The sequence below is a fragment of the Mesoplodon densirostris genome, chromosome 11 (assembly GCF_025265405.1).
Source record: "Mesoplodon densirostris isolate mMesDen1 chromosome 11, mMesDen1 primary haplotype, whole genome shotgun sequence".
NCBI classification, from domain to species: domain Eukaryota; kingdom Metazoa; phylum Chordata; class Mammalia; order Artiodactyla; family Ziphiidae; genus Mesoplodon; species Mesoplodon densirostris.
In genome coordinates this window covers 67,598,250-67,616,197 of record NC_082671.1, presented here as the reverse complement: position 1 = coordinate 67,616,197, position 17,948 = coordinate 67,598,250, and the positions used below count along the sequence as shown (strand labels likewise).

The 17,948-nt window shown below is 52.5% G+C and overlaps 1 protein-coding gene across 1 annotated transcript in view; it reads left to right on the top strand.

The window, feature by feature from the left end:
* Window positions 1-17,948, top strand: part of ACO2 (aconitase 2) — a 53,924-nt gene that overhangs the window by 30,829 nt on the left and 5,147 nt on the right. Inside the window, exons 3-11 of the mRNA XM_060111663.1 lie at window positions 3,450-3,708; window positions 7,012-7,104; window positions 10,954-11,112; window positions 11,337-11,487; window positions 12,827-12,931; window positions 13,881-13,972; window positions 15,023-15,128; window positions 17,233-17,390; window positions 17,600-17,673. Coding sequence (XP_059967646.1) covers window positions 3,450-3,708; window positions 7,012-7,104; window positions 10,954-11,112; window positions 11,337-11,487; window positions 12,827-12,931; window positions 13,881-13,972; window positions 15,023-15,128; window positions 17,233-17,390; window positions 17,600-17,673 — 1,197 coding nt within the window. The remainder of the gene's footprint in view (window positions 1-3,449; window positions 3,709-7,011; window positions 7,105-10,953; window positions 11,113-11,336; window positions 11,488-12,826; window positions 12,932-13,880; window positions 13,973-15,022; window positions 15,129-17,232; window positions 17,391-17,599; window positions 17,674-17,948) is intronic.

Sequence of the window (17,948 nt, the reverse complement as noted above, 5' to 3'; positions counted from 1 at the left end):
GAGCTCAGGCTTCACCCCAGACCCACTGAGCCAGAATCCGCAGCTTTTTTTTTTTTTTTTTGCGGTACGCGGGCCTCTCACTGTTGTGGCCTCTCCTGTTGTGGAGCACAGGTTCCGGACGCGCAGGCTCAGCGGCCATGGCTCTCGGGCCCAGCCGCTCTGCGGTATGTGGGATCTTCCCGGACCGGGGCACGAACCCGTGTCCCCTGCATCGGCAGGCGGACTCTCAACCACTGCGCCACCAGGGAAGCCCCAGAATCCACAGCTTTAACGGGAGCCCCAGGTGACTGGCGTGCACGTCAAAATGTGAGAAGTGCTGGCCAGTTTCCCAGCTGGTTCTAATATGTAGTCAGGGTTGAAACCACTGTCCTCATCACTGTGCAACCTTATACAAATACTTTTTCCCCAGAAAACACTATTTATTCTTAGAGCTCTCAGATCACAGCTCAGTGGAAAAATAATAGATTTTGCTTTAGTCTGCAAAACACTTCCCCCCTGCTCTTTATCATGCTTAGAAGGAGAGTTAACATAGAAGCTTGCTTTGAGATAACTTGACAAAAAAGTGTTCATCATTTTGTCTTTGCTTTAAAAAAATTAATCAAAAAAACTGCCCTTTGGTTTTAATTTTTATGAGCAAAATTAACCCTCCCCCTAAAAGTTTTCCTTTGCCTTCTTATTCCAACTCTGCACTAACCAGAAAAGTCCAAGCAATAACTTTTAGCATTTTCCAGATTAGTACAGGCAAGAGATGTTCCATTTTCATTGTTGCCATAGAAGAGTGGTTCTCGCTGGAGGTGGGGTGAGGGGTCGATTTGTCCCCTAGGGGAATTCCCCTGGGGAATGTCTAGAGACACTGTAAGTTGTCATAACCTGGGGTGGGGTGTGGTTTACTGTTACCTAGTGGGTAGAGGCCAAGAAAATGGTCACACATCCTACAGTGTAGAAGACAGCCTCCACACTAAAGAATCATCTGGCCCAAACTGTCAGTCCTGCCATAGTTGAGAAACCCTTCCATAGAGAAAGAAAGCAGAAGTGAGGCTGTTCTAAAAAGATGCTAGTGGATTAAAATAGATGTAAGAGTGTTTTAGAGGGCCGGGGGATTTGCAGGGGGACGATTCCTCCACCCTGTGACAGAGAGGCCTGATTCTGTTCCTGGGAACTGGGTCTCTGTCATCCAGTGAAGTGGGGGGACAGATGGACATAGAGGACCCATTTTGCCATCCTCAGTTAATCCTCAAGGAAATGTGATGACGAACTCGTCCTTAGGCTTTTGTCATTGTCAGGCTTTTTTATACAACTTCAGGCATTTGCTGTCAAGGTCTTTGGTTTTAAAGCTCATGTGCTATTTTTCACCTCCCCTGGACGCAGAAGGAGGGGCTGTGCAGTGAGGCACTGCCTGTACACCAACCTTGGAGTTGCTGCCACAAAAGGGACAGCTGTGCTTCAGGCCAGTGCTATTTTGATTCAAGGTTCTCATGACAGCAGAACTGAGAGATTTTTAGAATTGCCAGTTGCTCTGCTGTTGCCCACAGAGCCAGCACCCTAGGAAACTCTTGCTCTCAAGGGGTTAGGTAAACTTGGGAGTGAGGGGCTAGAACCCAGACTAGCAGAAGGACATTTCTCTGCTTTCCCAGCAGAGTCGTATTGGTAATAGCAACAGCAATAATGATAGTAATTGAACACAACTGCAGGCTGGGCCCCGTTCTGAGTTTCCAGATGTTACCGAGAGACAGTATAAAGCCACAATGGCTCCTTGCATTCTAGCTCTTCCACTCAGTAACTAGCTCATGACCAGCGAGGGTCAAGTTACTTCACCTCACTGTGCTTCAGTTTGCTCATCTGTGTTGTGAGGATAAAGTGAGTTATATACATCAGAGTGCTCTGGGCTAAAAGTAAGTGCTAAGATAAAACTATAATGACAGAAAGCAGATGAGTGGTTGCTTGGGGATGGGGGCAGGAGGGAGGGATTATAAAAGGGGACAAGGAGACTTTTGGGTGATGGATGTGTGCATTATCTTGACTGTGCTGATGATTTCACAGGTGTATTCATATGTCAAAACTTACCAGTTGTGGGCTTCCCTGGTGGCGCAGTGGTTGAGAGTCCGCCTGCCGATGCAGGGGACACGGGTTCGTGCCCCGGTCCGGGAAGATCCCACATGCTGCGGAGCGGCTGGGCCCGTGAACCATGGCCACTGGGCCTGCACGTCCGTAGCCTGTGCTCCGCAACGGGAGAGGCCACAACAGTGAGAGGCCCACATACTGAAGAAAAAAAAAAAAAAAACACTTACCAGTTGTATACTTTAAATATGTGTGGTTAATTACACACCAATTATATCTCAATAAAACTGTTTAAAAACAAGTATGTGCTATATAAGTGCTATCTGTTATCTCTTTCCAATACGAACCCTGGACTTTAGAGACGGACTGGGAGCTCCCTGGGAGGGACAGTGGCTTATCTGGTTACACGGTGGGTTTAGTACTAGGGTCAGGTCTAAACTCAGAGCCTCTGACTCCTCGTCCCATGTATTTTTTTTTTTGTGGCTCGTTGGGGGTGAGTGGAACTGTGCCCATCCCGAGGAGCCTTCAGGTTTGGCCTAAGCTTTGAGAACGGCGGGAGGCAGAGTGTGAGGTCCAGGCACGTGGGGTGGCGGCAGCAGGGAGCCTCAAGGTAGCGGGGGAGAGTTGGTCCACGCCCACCTCAGTCTGCGCGGGGGAGGCTGTGCTGAGGAGGCAGCTGAGTCCTGGCGGGGGCGGCATCTCCCCGGGGGCTCTGACGAGGAAATAGGGTCTAGGAAGAGGGGCTCGTGAGAGGCCAGAGGCAGCTTCTGTTCTTGAGAGCTGACAGCCACACCTGTCTTCACGGGGTGAGAGCGAGTGGAACCAGCAGGAAAGGCTTTAGTGTAATAGGGTAACAAGGCCTCCAGCACCTGAGGCGGGTTGGGTGAGGGGTGCTGGTGTGGAGTCTCTGTGTCTCAATGGGGCTGAGTGCATGGGGGAGATGGCCGTGGACAGAGAGAAGTAGAGCATCCAAGGTGAGACTCTGGCTGTGAACTTGAGCTTCGAACATCACTCTGCTGGGTCTCTGTTACCTCTTGGTCGTTTTACTAAATGACAAGGATACAGTAAGGATTAAAAGATGAGACATACATGGAATAGGTGCCCGTCAGATAATAGCAATTAATATGCTGGAAAAGCAAATATACTTCAGGGAGAAATAAACCCCTGCCGCCTCTTGTGATGCTGTCATTCCTCAAGTGGTTTTGGACCTAGCGAGTGCCAGGCGCTGTGCCATGTGCCGGGGCTGCCACAGTGAGCACACCGATTCGTCTCCACCCTCGTGGGGTGCAGGGTCCCCTCTCCCTGCCCGCCGTGTGTGCGGAGAGGGAATGGCTGTGGCGGACAGGGGACCGTGCAGCTGGTCCCAGGCCATCCCTCCCTTCTCCCGCCAGGTTGAACCGGCCTCTGACCCTCTCAGAGAAGATCGTGTATGGACACCTGGATGACCCAGCCCACCAGGAGATCGAGCGAGGCAAGACCTACCTGCGGCTGCGGCCTGACCGCGTGGCCATGCAGGATGCCACGGCCCAGATGGCCATGTTGCAGTTCATCAGCAGTGGACTGCCCAAGGTGGCTGTGCCGTCCACCATCCACTGTGACCATCTGATCGAGGCCCAGCTCGGGGGTGAGAAAGACCTGCGTCGGGCCAAGGTGAGCTGAAGTTGGCGTGGGAGGGGCGTGGAGGGGACCAGTGGGTGTGACATGGGATGAGAGACAAAACCCTTGAACTAGGGCATTACCCCCAAATTCTAATGGACTCTTTGGTTTAGTCTTCTTTTTTTAAATTTATTTTTGCTCTCTTCTACTTTGAAAAATACCATTTGCCCTTTGTGAAGCTGTTAGAAAATACTGAGAAAACCTAAAGAAAACAAAAATCATCCTTAATCTTACCATACTAAAGGTATTCTTTTCAGGTCCTTTTTCTGTAATAAAACAGAATACTTTATAAGAAAAATGATGCAGATGTCGGGTTCTGATACCTATCACCACTTGCTCTGGAGAAGGGACTTTAAAGTTCCCTTGCTGCCACCATCACATGTGATCACTCGTGCTCTTGCCTGGCCCCTGGGGACCTTGTCGGGGAGGTAGGCGAATAGTGTCACTGTTGGTAAATTTGAGGCGGCCAAGGCGCATGCATCAAGTCCCACAACTGCATGGGGGCGAAGTTAGGACCAGACCCATATCCCTTCTCCCACTCAGGGCCCTCTCTTATTGATTGACCCGCTTTGTGGGCTTTCTTCTGTGAGTTTCGCTTAACAAGGTAGAAGGGGCTGGATGCCACGCTGAAGAGTTTTTCCCCTTGGATTCCTCTCACTCTTATGAAACCAAATTTGTGCTCCTTCCTCCAGGCTCTGCTTGTGGTGCCTTTGTGTGTGTCTACTCTTGGCAACAGCAGGTCTCTCCCAGCTCTGGGCCTCCACCCTCCCCCCGCCCCCATCCCTCGCAATGGAAGTGGGCACTGCTCTTGGGGGGCCATTGGCAGGAGCTGAATGCTGGCAGGGCTGCAGCCTGGCTGGGCACAGAGCAGAGCACGCAATTGAAAGTGCTTCGGCTCCCAGGGTCAGCACGGCTCAGAGAGCCTCTCAGACCCATGGGAAACGCTCAGGGCAGCTTTCCCATTCAAGCCCCTTCTTCCTACCTTGGCCTGCTTGTTTGTGTCCTGGTGGCACAGCAGCTCCACTCAGCTGAAAGAGCCCAGCCTTCTGACTGGTGGTTTCCATGTTAGCGGCAGCGGCGGTGGTAACTGGTAACATTGCAGGGGATCCTTCAGTGCTGTGAACTGGGTCCTCTTCAGCCCTAGGGGTGAATGACTGCCCGCAGCAGGGCTACCACCTTCAGGGTCTGGCCCTCCCCTTACTTTATAGTTTTAAAATCTACCTTCTGGAGGTGAGATTCACAGAATCATAGGATTTCAGGACCCATTCCCTCATTTATTTAACAAATGTTCATTGAACATTAATGATGTGCCAGGCACTGTGCTAGGTGCTGGGACTCAGTGTGAACATGACAGACAGGGGCTCTGCCTTCTGCCCTCATGGATCTTAGAGTCCAGTAGGGAGACAGAAGCTAAACAATCACACAAATTGGTAACTGCCAATTTGGGAGAGTGTGGAACTCTGAAAGTATAAGAAAGATGTCTGATTTAGACTTTGGCGGGGAAAGGACAGCCTCTTTTGAGCATGTAACATGTAAGCTGAGACGTGAACAGATAAGCAAGAACATTCTAGACAGAACAGACGACCTAAAGACCTTGAGGAGGAAGAAACCTGGTACTTTTGTGGAGCTGGAAGGGGGCCTGTGGGCCTGGAGCTCTGAGGTGGGTGGGGGCAGGTACAGGCAGGGCCTTGAGGACTATGGGCGCCCTCCTAGGAGTCGCTGAGGGGTTTACACAGGAGAGGGATATGGTCAGATTTACATGTATTTGCAAAGGGTCCCTCTGGTTGGAGTTCAGAGAGGCAGAGTGACCTGTCCAGGGTCACACAGACCACTGGAGAGGTATCTAGGCTGAGTTCCGGTCGAGACTCTGCCACACCACTCTGGCCACTGCGCTGCCTCTTCTCCCACATGCAGACACACGAGCAAATGCATCCACACAACCAGCTGCCTCCTGCCCTCGGGACCAATTTTACAAGTGACTGATTTATAAACGAAGAACCCAATATATTAATTATTAATCAGAAAGAGACCGCTGTGGGGACCTAAGTTCTTTGTCTGCCATTCTTTCACTTGGGGGAACTACACGGGCCCTCAGAAGGATGCATGGTTGGTCTGGAGTTTAAATGAAGGGGGCTGCACGGTATTGAGAGTGTTTTATGGAGGGCCCAGCGGCGCCCACAGTGAGTCCCTCCTCTGCCTTGGAGCGCGGCTCTCCCACACCCAGAGGCTAGCAGGTCTCTATTCCTACTTCCTCCTTTGCAGCTCTGTGCTGTCCGCTATGTTCCCATCCCTTTAGTCCCTGGGGTCTCACCTATCCAGGGACATGCCATGTCTTCCAGATAAACTCTGGCCTCACATCCATGTGGTGGGAAGCCTTCCCTTCCCCCCGAGGAAGTTGTCCCTGAATTATAGGTATAGTGGGTACCATCCTGTTTTTTATTTTGTTTGTTCAGAACATGGTCCATTTGACGGTCTTTCATTTGGGGCCCATCAAACACATTACCAAGTGTTGAGCACCTACCACATGCCAGACAATGGTCTAGGTGTTCTGAGATGTAGTCTCTGTAAGGGAGGTAGCCTTATTTCTATTACAACGTAGCCCTCAGCTCTGTGGTTGGACAGGCCTCGGTTCAAACACTGGCTCCTCTGTTTAACCCTGGGATCTCCAGCAAGTTATTTCACCTCTGAGTTTCTGTTTTTGCATCTGTAAAATGGGCTTGGTGACAATACTTCCCCTGGGTTGTGAGGATGTTTAGCGTGGTGCCATTTCCGTAGTGGGTATTCAGTAAATGTCAGCCAGGATTACAGACGAGGCATCCGAGGCTCCAGTGGAGAAACAACACCCAACATGAGGCGTGGTGGGACCGGGCTGTCCACTCTGTCCCACTGCTTCCCTTTGACAGTTCCCCTCCCCGACACCATGTCCCAGTTAGTCCTGTAGTCCCATGCTTCCCCCTCACTGCCGGCCTTGGCTGAGGACTTGAGTGCCAGAGGGACCCTTCTACAAACAAGGAAACTGAGACCCAGGGCAGGGAAGGGATTTGTTTTGGACCCACTCCCTGGCCAGGTGTCACAGAACTGGGCTTTGTCTCTGTTCCCTGGTCTCTCTCCTGGGCCTGCCAGCTGAGACTATGGGCCAGCATCCAAGCCCTTTTGGAATTATTTGTAGACGGCCTCCAGGAGAGGGCCTGTCTTCACAGTGCCAGCATTTCAGAGTCAGAGGGGAGGGGAGGGGGAGGGGGGAAACCATGAGCAAACTGTGTTACTAATGCCCTGGTTATTGATTTGTCTCAATAGGACATAAACCAGGAAGTGTATAATTTCCTGGCAACTGCAGGTGCCAAGTACGGCGTGGGCTTTTGGAGGCCTGGCTCTGGAATCATTCACCAGGTAAAGCAGGGCCTGGCCTGCCTTTGTGGGTGGGCAGGGGAGTGGGCTGCCCTTAGGGAACCAGGGAACACCTCCAGGCCTGTGGGAGCCTGGGGCTCAGGCGGGCAATTGGATGACATTTTCATCAGCCCTTAGACTCCTCCGCTTTCATTTTAAATTTAATTTTCTTTTTTCAAAATTAATTAATGAATTAATTAGTTATTTTTTGGCCGAGTTGGGTCTTCATTGCTGCATGCAGGCTTTCTCTAGTTGTGGTGAGCGGGGCTACTCTTCATTGCAGTGTGCGGGTTTCTCATTGCGGTGGCTTCTCTTGTTGCGGAGCACGGGCTCTAGGCATACAGGCTTCAGTAGTTATGGCATGCAGGCTCGGTAGTTGTGGCTCATGGGCTCTAGAGCGCAGGCTCAGTAGTTGTGGTGCACGGGCTTAGTTGGTCTGCGGCACGTGGGATCTTCCCAGACCAGGGCTCAAACCCATGTCCCCTGCATTGGCAGGCGGATTCTTAACCACTGCGCCACCAGGGAAGTCCCTAAAATTAATTTTCACTGTGTCAAGTTATACATTCTCCCTCTCCGTGTGAGAAATTAAAATAGTCCCTTCTGACCAGCTTTTTAATGTTGACATGTTTTGTGCTACACCTTCTTCTAAGTATTGTGGTATTATATTGTTTTTTGTTTTGCTTTTTTCCACAAGCGTTATACCTTGTTGCGTGGATAGCTAACACTTGATGAGCACATTCCGTGTGCCAGGCACTCTGCAGATAGTAACTTACTGGGTGCTCGCCGTGACCCTATGAGATTGGTGGTTTTATTGTCCACACCTTACAGATGAGGAAACTGAGGCACGGAGAAGTTGATCTCCTTGCCCAGGGCACCCAGTTGGCCGATTGTGGGGCCAGGCTTTGCATCCAGGCAGCCTGGCCCTGGAGCCAGTGCTCCACGCTGCTGTGCTGCTTCCCGGTCTCCCGTCACACCGGGAACTCTCCCGCTCTCAGTGCACAGAGTGCTCCTTGGAGCCTTTTGGCCCGTTGCGGGTGTCCTGGAGGATGGAGGGGCCAAAGGTCACATGGCCACATCAGTCAGGAGTTCTCCTGGGGTTTCCCCAACGATGGATTTTCTCTTGATAGGCAGTTCTGTCTATCGGGGGGTGGGGTGGGGTGTGTGTGTGTGTGTCTGTGTGTCTGTGTGTCTGTGTGTCTGTGTTTCTGGGGAGATGGGTGATTAGCTTTCATCAAAGGTGTCTGTTCAGGGCTTCTGACTGGTTTGTGGGGTGTGTGCCGGTTTGTGTCCGTTTACCATCCATCTTGGATGTGAAACCTGCCTCTTTGTACCTTCTCAAGGTGACCTTTCTCCCCACCTCCATCCCAGGGCTCACTTCCAGGCCTTCCTTCAAGATGAGCTGAGTCAGGCTGTAATGCGACCCTGCATGGGTTCCCAGCACTGCCCCACTCTGAAACCAGAGCCACAGATCACTGCTCTGCCCTTTCAAACCATCGCCCTTGCCAGGAAGGGGCTCCCCGGGTATGGCATGTCACATTGGTCTGCAGGGGCCAGAAAGCCTCTCTCAGCAGCAGGGTGAGGGAGTCAGGTGGACCCAACCTTGACCTTTTGTCGTCAAGGGGACCCCAATCCAAGTGTCCTCCATTCCACCTTAGTACAAATGCCGAGGCCATTTTGGCAGCTTCTGGGCCAAAGTTCGGGGTCGTGAGTGATGGCAGCTCACACCTGCCACTGGCCACCAGCTAAGTGTACAGCCTGATAGATTTCTTTAGAAAGAAAGTTCCCAGGAGTCATGTGATCTCTGTGCAGCTTTTCTTTCCTCTCCCCCTTGACAGTAGGCAGCTTTAATCTGCCATGTCCAGATTAAATCTTAATCCCTTTCCCTCTGCCTTGAGTCCCCTGGCAGACCCTTCCTCCTCTGCAGTTCTGCTTTCTGGTCCCCTCTGAAGTCCTGGCCCTCTGGTCCCCAGCATTGGGGATCTTGTGATCCTGTGTGGGACCCTTCACATTACGGCCACAGTGTGTGCTGAGTGTGCCCTGTGGGGACAGGGACTATGGCTTATTTATTCCTCTCTAGCTCTGGGCCTGGTGCCAGGTCAGTATAGAATAGGTCCTCAGTGTACGTGTGTCATGCAGATAGATGGCTGAATTTCTAGTTTTATGTTCTAGATGTTAGTCCAGCCTAAAAATACACTTCTCCACCACACCGCCGTCTGCCTAACCGTATGCAGCCGACCACTGAGGTCACTGTCACAACCAGCTTCTTTGTGATGCTTTCTGCAGTCCTTGGGTCTGCACTGACCACTCCCTTCTGGACATGGACCACACTGACAGTCTACATGGTGTGACCACACTGAATTCTGTGTATCTGGTCTTCATGGATCAGACTTTCACAACCTTGAGGAGCTTTAGAGATTAACTAGTTTTAAATCTTTGTATGTGGCCGAGGAAAAGGAGGGCTGGAGAAATGAAGCAGTTAAACGGCGTTCTCTCCAACAGTTGTTTTTTGTTAGGGATTTCTTCTGTGTTGGCCTATTCTCCCAGCCAGCTGCCTCGTTTCTGGAGAAGGAACCAGGTCTTCTAACTTTCTGTGTTCCCAGGAGGCGAGACCCCTCGACCCTTGCTGAGTCTGCTGAGCAGATGCCTAGCCTGAGGCAGAGGCCCTGGGGTTTCTGTAATATTCTGGGGACACATTCCGTCAGTCGTGACAGTTCATAGAGCCTTTCCCATCTCTGATCTCATTTATCCTCCCCAGCATCCCTATGTGTGGGTTGGGCCATAATTGCCTCTGACAGTGAGCAGCAGAACCTCAGGTGAAGGATCTTGCTGCAAAATAATAAATAAAAATAATGCCTCTCTCAGGCATTATTACAGCTTGACGGACATGTTCCTATCAAGTGCTCACAATGATCCAGTGAGGGGGCCACTGTTATCAGCTACTTTTTACAGATGGGAAACTGAGGCTTGGAGGGGTGAAGTGACTACTGGTAGGTGGTAGGGCCAGACCGCAGACCCAGGCGTGGCCCTTTGGCCGCAGTTTCCTCAAGCAGCCCCGCTGCAGCCTCAGCGTGTCCAGCACCTCAGCTGTCAGGAAGGTGGGTGGGGCTGCACTGGGGTAGCTGCCCCTGTAGCTCCTTTAAATATCCTGGGGAGAAATGCTCACCGCCAGCTCCTAGCCTGGACGAAGGGAACACTGAACTCGGAGAGGTAATGCGGCAAGTCATCCTCTTCCTTAAGCAAGTCGCTTCTGTTCTCAGAGCCACCTCCAGGCCACTGAGGCTAGGGAGGCGTTGTCTATACTTCTTTTTAGTTCAGTGGTGGAAAAACTCCTGGCCTGTGCTCCCGTAGGCTCCCCGGTACTTCCTTGTGGGTGCTGGAGCCAGGCCATGAAAGGTTGTCTGCCCTCTTGAGAAGCCAGATGAACACACTCCACGTGTCCACCACGTGAGGCAGGGCGTGTCGTAGGGGAGCACCTTTCAGGGGGCAGCACTTGTCCCCAGGCCTGTCACACGACACACCCTTGTACCCAGTTCATCTGGTTCTCGCCACAATCCTGGAGTCGAGGTGGTGTGGCCGTTCTTAACAAATGAGGAAACTGAGGTGCGGAGAGGCACTGACAAGCCCAAGTCATACAGTCAGGAACTGTCAGAGCAGTTTGTGAGCCCAGGCCGCCGGTCTCCCAGGTCTCTGGCTCGTCCAGGCCACACTGGAGAGGCCCCATTCTGGAGGGGGTGCCTGCGAATGGCCCAGTGGCCCAGTGTCGGTAGGGGGCAGTTTTGCAGACCCCTTTGGAGCCCTACCTCCATTCTCTCCTGAGGGCTTTTAAGCTTAAGATCTTGTATTCTTTTTCAGATCATTCTGGAAAACTATGCATACCCTGGGGTTCTTCTCATTGGCACTGATTCCCACACCCCCAATGGTGGTGGCCTGGGGGGCATCTGCATTGGAGTTGGGGGCGCTGATGCAGTGGACGTCATGGCTGGGATCCCCTGGGAGCTGAAGTGCCCCAAGGTGAGGGGTAGGGAAGGGCTCATTTTGGGGTGACAGCAGAGGGGTGGTTGGTGGGGGTGAATGGGAGATGTGGGACCCAAAAGGGGTGAGAGAATAGGTCAGGCTCAGATCTCTTTGGGAAGGAGGCAAGGATAAATAAGCTGAATTCCAGCAGGTAGTTTCCTGGGTGGAACACGGCACATGATACACAGGCCTGTCACTTCTTCCTTGCCCCACCTACTCAGGTGATCGGCGTGAAGCTGACAGGCTCACTCTCCGGTTGGACCTCACCCAAAGATGTGATCCTAAAGGTGGCAGGCATCCTCACAGTAAAAGGCGGCACGGGCGCAATTGTGGAGTACCACGGGCCTGGCGTAGACTCCATCTCCTGCACTGGTGAGGAAGGCAGCCACGTGGCATGGCTCTCAGCCTGTGCTGGGCCCAATGGGGCCTGTAGTTGAGCCGTAGAAGCAGTGAATGGCCTTCCCCTGAGGATCTGTCCAGTCAATTTGGGGACTTGGGATGGACACTTAGAGGTCGAGGGGAGACCTCATTGTCTAGTCCAGGTCCCTCATTAAACGGGAGACTGGGGCCCCTCAAGGACGGCAGGTAACCTCCCTGTGGCCACACAGATTTAGGGGCTGAGCCAACTTGGCTGGGCCTGGGCTGCCTTGGGTGATCCAGAAGAAGAACCTACAGAGGGTGGAGGTGGTGGTGGGAAGGGGAATCAGAGCCAGGGCTTCTGTCTCAAAGCAGCCGCATTCTCACATCTTCCCTTGGCTGGAGTTAGAACCTCACTCTCTTCCTTTGGATTAGAGACCGTCACCTGCTAGTCTCCAAGACCAGGTGGGAGCCAGCCCCTTCCTACTCATCACTCCTGGTGATCTGGCCCCAATGCCTGGGCCCTCGGAAATCCAGGTAGACTTGGAATGAACGTTAGAGATGGTTCAGTCCAGACTTCCCTAGGGGCCTGCCTCAGCTCCACAGCAGCCCCACAGAGCTACAGTTCAGCTGGCCCTTGCGTCCCTCCAGTGAGGCGGGGCTCACTCTTACAAGTAGCCCTTACTACTGTTGGACAGCTCAGTTAGGAAGTTGGCAACAAGCCCAGACCCATGTCCCAGCAACCCCATGAGGCTGGAGTCCTGAATAGCAGTCAGGGCATCTGTAGCCTCTCCAGTTCTGTGGGCGGTCTGTGGTCCAGGCAGTGGACGTCATTCCAGTCTTATTGCTGGAAAACTGCGGACCCAGAAACATTTCCACCGTGTTGTAGCTGAAACAGTGCAGGCCTGCACACCAGGCAGTCAGACCAAGACCTGCAGGCCACGCCGCATTTGCTCTGTGGCATGACCTTGGGCCTCTCTGAGCCAGTTCCCTCACCTGCAAATGGACACAGTAACAACTGGGTGGTCTGGCCAGGTCAGCGTTCATTACATGGGGGCTGTCTAGTCTGCTGAGCGGGACAGCCAGGCCTAGAACTGGAACTTGGCTTGTAGGAGCTGAATCTTATGTCCCCTTCACTCTACCCAGCAGCCACCCTGAGAGCCGGGACACTGAGCTCTGGCCCCGTGGCCTCTCTTCACTGGGCCTCATTTTAACCCTGGGCCACAGGGGCAGTGAGAGTGAGGGAAGAAATGATGCCAGCTCCCCGGTGTGAAGACGTGTGTGCACCTCTAGCAGGTGTGGGGGACCCTCACCTAGCTGCACAGCCAGCCCCGCGGGCTCTGTTTCTCTACAGGCATGGCGACAATCTGCAACATGGGTGCAGAAATTGGGGCCACCACTTCGGTGTTTCCATACAACCACAGGATGAAGAAGTACCTGAGCAAGACAGGCCGGACAGGTAAGCCAGTGGGCGTCCTAAGTCCTAAGCCTGGTGTCTCTGGACTGGCTTCAGAGGCTCTGAGAAGCCTCTGACGGTCTGTGAGAGGTTATGTGTGTTACTGTTCCTGAGTGGGGTGTCTGTAGCTCGCATCAGCTTCTCAATGGGTCTGGCATCTAAGTGTGAGATATCCCTGCCTCAGGATTGGAATTTAGTTTCCCCTGAAAGGGTGTTTGAATTCCGGTTCTTCTTGGCCTGGTCCCTGGTGCCCTCTGTGGGAGGCTCTGGAAATGACATGGATCTGCTTCTGTTTGTAATTCCTCTCCTAGCAGGGGGAGGAGGAAAAACGTCTGGAACAAGAACCACTTTGTAGGCCTCCCTCAGCAACTTCCCTCAGGTTCTAGCTTGGCTTCTTTGAAACCCAGAGTTGGAAATGGGTCCTGGGGGAGGAATTGTTGGAGCCTCTGAAGGGAGGTGAGCGAGGGTGATTGGTGGAGCCAGAGGCCAGGGGCCTGGCGGGGAGTTTCTCACTTTGTTCCCAAGCTCTCTGCACACAGAGTCCTACCTGAAAGGCCCTTCCCTCGCTTTTATTATCAAGTAACTTCTCCTTCTTTAAAAAGTCAGTGCTTCTCATCTCCAGGAAGCCTTCCCTGACTCTGAGCCTCAGTCACTACTTCTCCCCTGTGTCCCCGTGTTCCTGCTTGCCTCTGTTGTATTATGTTGTGACTTCCGGCTCACTGATAGCTCCTTCGCTAGACGTGAGCTCCTTGAGGGCAGGAACTGTGTCCTGTGCTGTTTGTTTTGTTCCTTTGTTTGCCCAGTCAGTGTCCAGGCCCTGGTGTTTGACAGGTGCCTGGTAACTGTAGTTCATAATGGATGGATGGGTGGGTGGGTGGATGGATGGATGGATGGAGTCTCATGGCCAATTTCTGTTTTACATGCTTCAGTCTCCCTCCTTTGTTGATTTCAGACATTGCCAACCTTGCTGATGAATTCAAGGATCACTTGGTACCTGACACTGGCTGCCATTATGACCAACTGATTGAAATTAACCTCAGCGAGGTGAGGAAGGGAGCTGGTTCCAGGAATTTCTGAGGGTGGGGGGTTCAGGCCCCGTCTGGGGACTTCTGGTGGGCCCTGGGGAGAGCCAGAGCAGGTCTCTGGCTGCACACCCAGCAGGGCTCTTGGGCTTTTGGTTCCCCAGTGTCCCTGCAAACTGCTGCCTGAATCAGTGGGGTGGTAGGGGCAGCAGGAAGGCTGTATGGCCAAGGGGAGAGTGGAGGTGGCTATGGCTGGTGATTCAGAAACGTTCAATTGGCCCCCACCTCAGCTTTAGGAGAAGCCAAGATTTTGCCCTAGAGTTGTGAGAGTTCAGAGGGCAAAGCCCAAGATTCCCAAGCCTGAGCCTGGCACCCTGAGACCTGTAGGCCAGGGTGGCGTTTGGAAGGCCAGAGAAAGGGCAGTCTGGAGGAGCAGAAGCAGCAGAGCACAGCAGCCAAGGGTTTAGGCCCTGAAGCCAACCTTCATGAGTTCACATCTTGACTCTGCCACTTAGGCTTACTGTGACCTTGGGCAAGTTACTCAAGCACTGTGGGCCTCACTTCACGGTGTGTGAAACCCGAGGCGGTCATGGGAACTGAATGAGCTAATCCATGTAATAACAGTTGCTAACATTTATTGAGTGCTTACTGTGTGCCAGGCACTTCGTTAAGTGCTTCACGTTGATTGATAAGTATCGTCACATGTAAAGCATCTGGCCTTAAGATTCCAGAAGCACCATAGTATGGGAGGTAATGGGCTTAGGAAGCTGGCAACCTTGATTCATCCCATGCCTCTGCTATCGCCGAGCTATGTGACCTTGGGCAAGGCAGGCGCTCTGCCGTCTGCAGGCTGGAGATGACGAGCCTTGCGGGGTTGGAGAGATCTCATGAGCTGCAGCACATACGGTGCCTGTTGCTCGGGCGTTTCCTGGGTTGAGGTGTGAGCCGTGAGAACAGTAGTTGGCCTCCCAGGCCCACCGTGACTTGGTGAGCCGGAGTGAGGCCGCCTCTGAAGAAGAGAGGCTGTCCACGCGCCAAGCTGGGTTCCCTCCCCGTGCCTTTTCTTCCTCAGCTGAAGCCGCACATCAATGGGCCCTTCACCCCTGACCTGGCTCACCCTGTGGCAGAAGTGGGCAGTGTGGCAGAGAAGGAGGGGTGGCCCCTGGACATCCGAGTAGGTGAGCCACCCCTGCCCCCCGCCTCAGGGCCAGCAGTCCACCCAGGGCTGTGGGCTGTGGCCTGTGGCCTGTGCTTACCGCGGGGCCCTTCCTGAATGGACCAGGCACTTTCTGAAGTAGTTGGTTTTTTTCTTATGGCTTTTTAAGGAAATTACTTTTTCTCGGTATAAAAGAAATAGAGGGATTTCCTGCTGGTCCAGTGGTTAAGACTTCGCCTTCCAGTGCAGAGGGTGCAGGTCCGATCCCTGGTTGGGGAGCTAAGATCCCACGTGTCTCGCGGCCAAAAAAAACAAAACATGGGGGCTTCCCTGGTGGCGCAGTGGTTGGGAGTCCGCCTGCCGATGCAGGGGGTGTGGGTTTGTGCCCCGGTCTGGAAAGATCCCACATGCCGCGGAGCGGCTGGGCCCATGAGCCATGGCCGCTGGGCCTGTGCGTCCAGAGCCTGTGCTCTGCAACGGGAGAGGCCACAACAGTGAGGTCCGCGTGCCGCAAAAGGGGAAAAACAAAACAAAACAAAACAAAATAAAACATAAAACAGAAGCAGTATTGTAACAAATTCAGTAAAGACTTCAAAAATTGTCCACATCAAGAAAATCTTCATAGAGTCTGTCATACAGAGTGAAGTAAGTCAGAAAGAGAAAAACAAATACCGTGTGTTAACACATATATATGGAACCTAAAAAAAAAAAGAAATATATATCAGTGTAGAGAATATTGACAAATAATAAGAATTTTAAAACACCCCTAATCTCCACCCTCAGCCAGAACCAGCTCTAGAATCTCTTTGACAGGAATACTGTATTTCTGTGTACATGCACATACTGATGTGTGTAATTTTCTGTTTTACAAACACTTCCTCTTACCAACCATGACGAGTGATTTTACTTTACATGCTTTACATATACGGACACACTGGCATGGTATCACTGTTGTCACAGTTTAGTGTGGCTGTGAAGCATATGAACCCAGGTGGCCTGGGTATGAATCTGACTCTGCCACTTCACAGCTGGGTGACTGAGAGCAAATCTCTTCACCTCCTGTGCCTCGGTTCCCCAGGTGTAAAACGAGGGTGATACTGTACTTACCCGCTAAAATTGCCAGGAAGTGGGACGAGTTAATGTGTGGCAAGAGCTTTCGATGGTGCCTGGCATGAAGTGCTGTACAATATGTTCAGCCTTAGGAGTTGAAGTAAATAAAAACGAATCTTTGGTGGCTTAAAATTAGAAACTAAATTGCTGAGCTGGTGAGAGAGACTGTCTCTGTCTATAGACAATGTGATGTCATCCAGTCTTTGACTTCTTGAATAACTGTGATAGACTTTCCTTTTTCTGATTTATTTATTTAATTAATTTACTTATTTGGCTGTGTTGGGTCTTTGTTGCTGCGTGCGGGCTTTCTCTAGTTGCGGTGAGCAGGGGCTACTCTTCGTTGCAGTGCGTGGGCTTCTCATTGCAGTGGCTTCTCTTGTGGAGCACGGGCTCTAGGTGCGTGGGCCTTAGTAGTTGTAGCATGCGGGCTTCAGTAGTTGTGGCTCGTGGGCTGTAGAGCGCAGGCTCAGTAGTTGTGGCACACGGGCTTAGTTGCTCCGCGGCATATGGAATCTTCCCGGACCAGGGCTCGAACCTATGTCCCCTGCATTGGCAGGCGGATTCTTAACCACTACCAGGGAAGCCCACTACGATAGACTTTTTAAAAAGAATTATTTTTCCCCTGATTATAAACCAACTAGAAAGCCAGAGAATACTACAAAGTATAAGAGAAGAAAATTGGCCTATAGGCCCTCACCCAGCAGCAGTCATGTAAGTGTTTCAGTGTGGGCCTGCTGATGTGCATACACATGCAGACTGTATTACTGTAAGAGTGGCTTGTACTGCTTCCACGCGTGTTCAGTGTCGTGTTCACTGGCCACATCTTCTCTTAAATGGCTGCGTCAAGAGGAGCTTATCCTTTACTCTTAAACAGCTAGGTAGGCTGCTTCCAACATGTCTCTGTTGGAAGCAGAGTTGGTGAACTCTTGACCAGACCTGGCTCATTTGCGGTCAGGTGGAGAGCTCTGGTCACTCTCTCCTCCTGACTCCCGGCCTCACCACCTATGATGCACCAGGTCTGATCGGCAGCTGTACCAACTCCAGCTACGAGGACATGGGGCGCTCAGCTGCTGTGGCCAAGCAGGCGCTGGCTCATGGACTCAAGTGCAAGTCCCAGTTCACCATCACGCCAGGCTCTGAGCAGATCCGCGCCACCATTGAGCGGGACGGCTACGTGAGTGCCCACGCATCCCGCCCCGGCTCCCCCACCCCACTGCTGAGTAACGTGGCTTCAGGGCAGAACCAACCGCAGCCTTGTAGGTAGGGGCTGGTACAGGCCCCAGGGTTCCCATCAGATCTTCATCCCTCAGGCTGCTGAACCACCCTTTCCCATCAGCTGCCAGCCTGCCCCTGACCACTCCCTGTCCTCTGTCCCTGCTGCAGGCACAGATCCTGAGGGACGTGGGTGGCATCGTCCTAGCCAATGCCTGTGGTCCCTGCATTGGCCAGTGGGACAGGTGAGAAGCACGATTTTGATAGAATGGCCCTTGATGTCCTGGGATACAGAGCCGCAGATGTTGAGGGGAGATGTTATTGAAGTGAAAACTCTCAGCCCAAGGCCTCTAGCTTTGGGGCTGTTGCACATTAGAAGACTTTTCCAGGAAGGACTGGAGGGTTGGGCTGGAAGTAAAGAGGGAAGAGCCCCCAGCAGCACTGAGTGGCCACCTGGACAGAGCCTGGGGTGGCAGGAAGAAGCCAGGGGGGCCTCATCGTAATGCACACAGTGGTGACC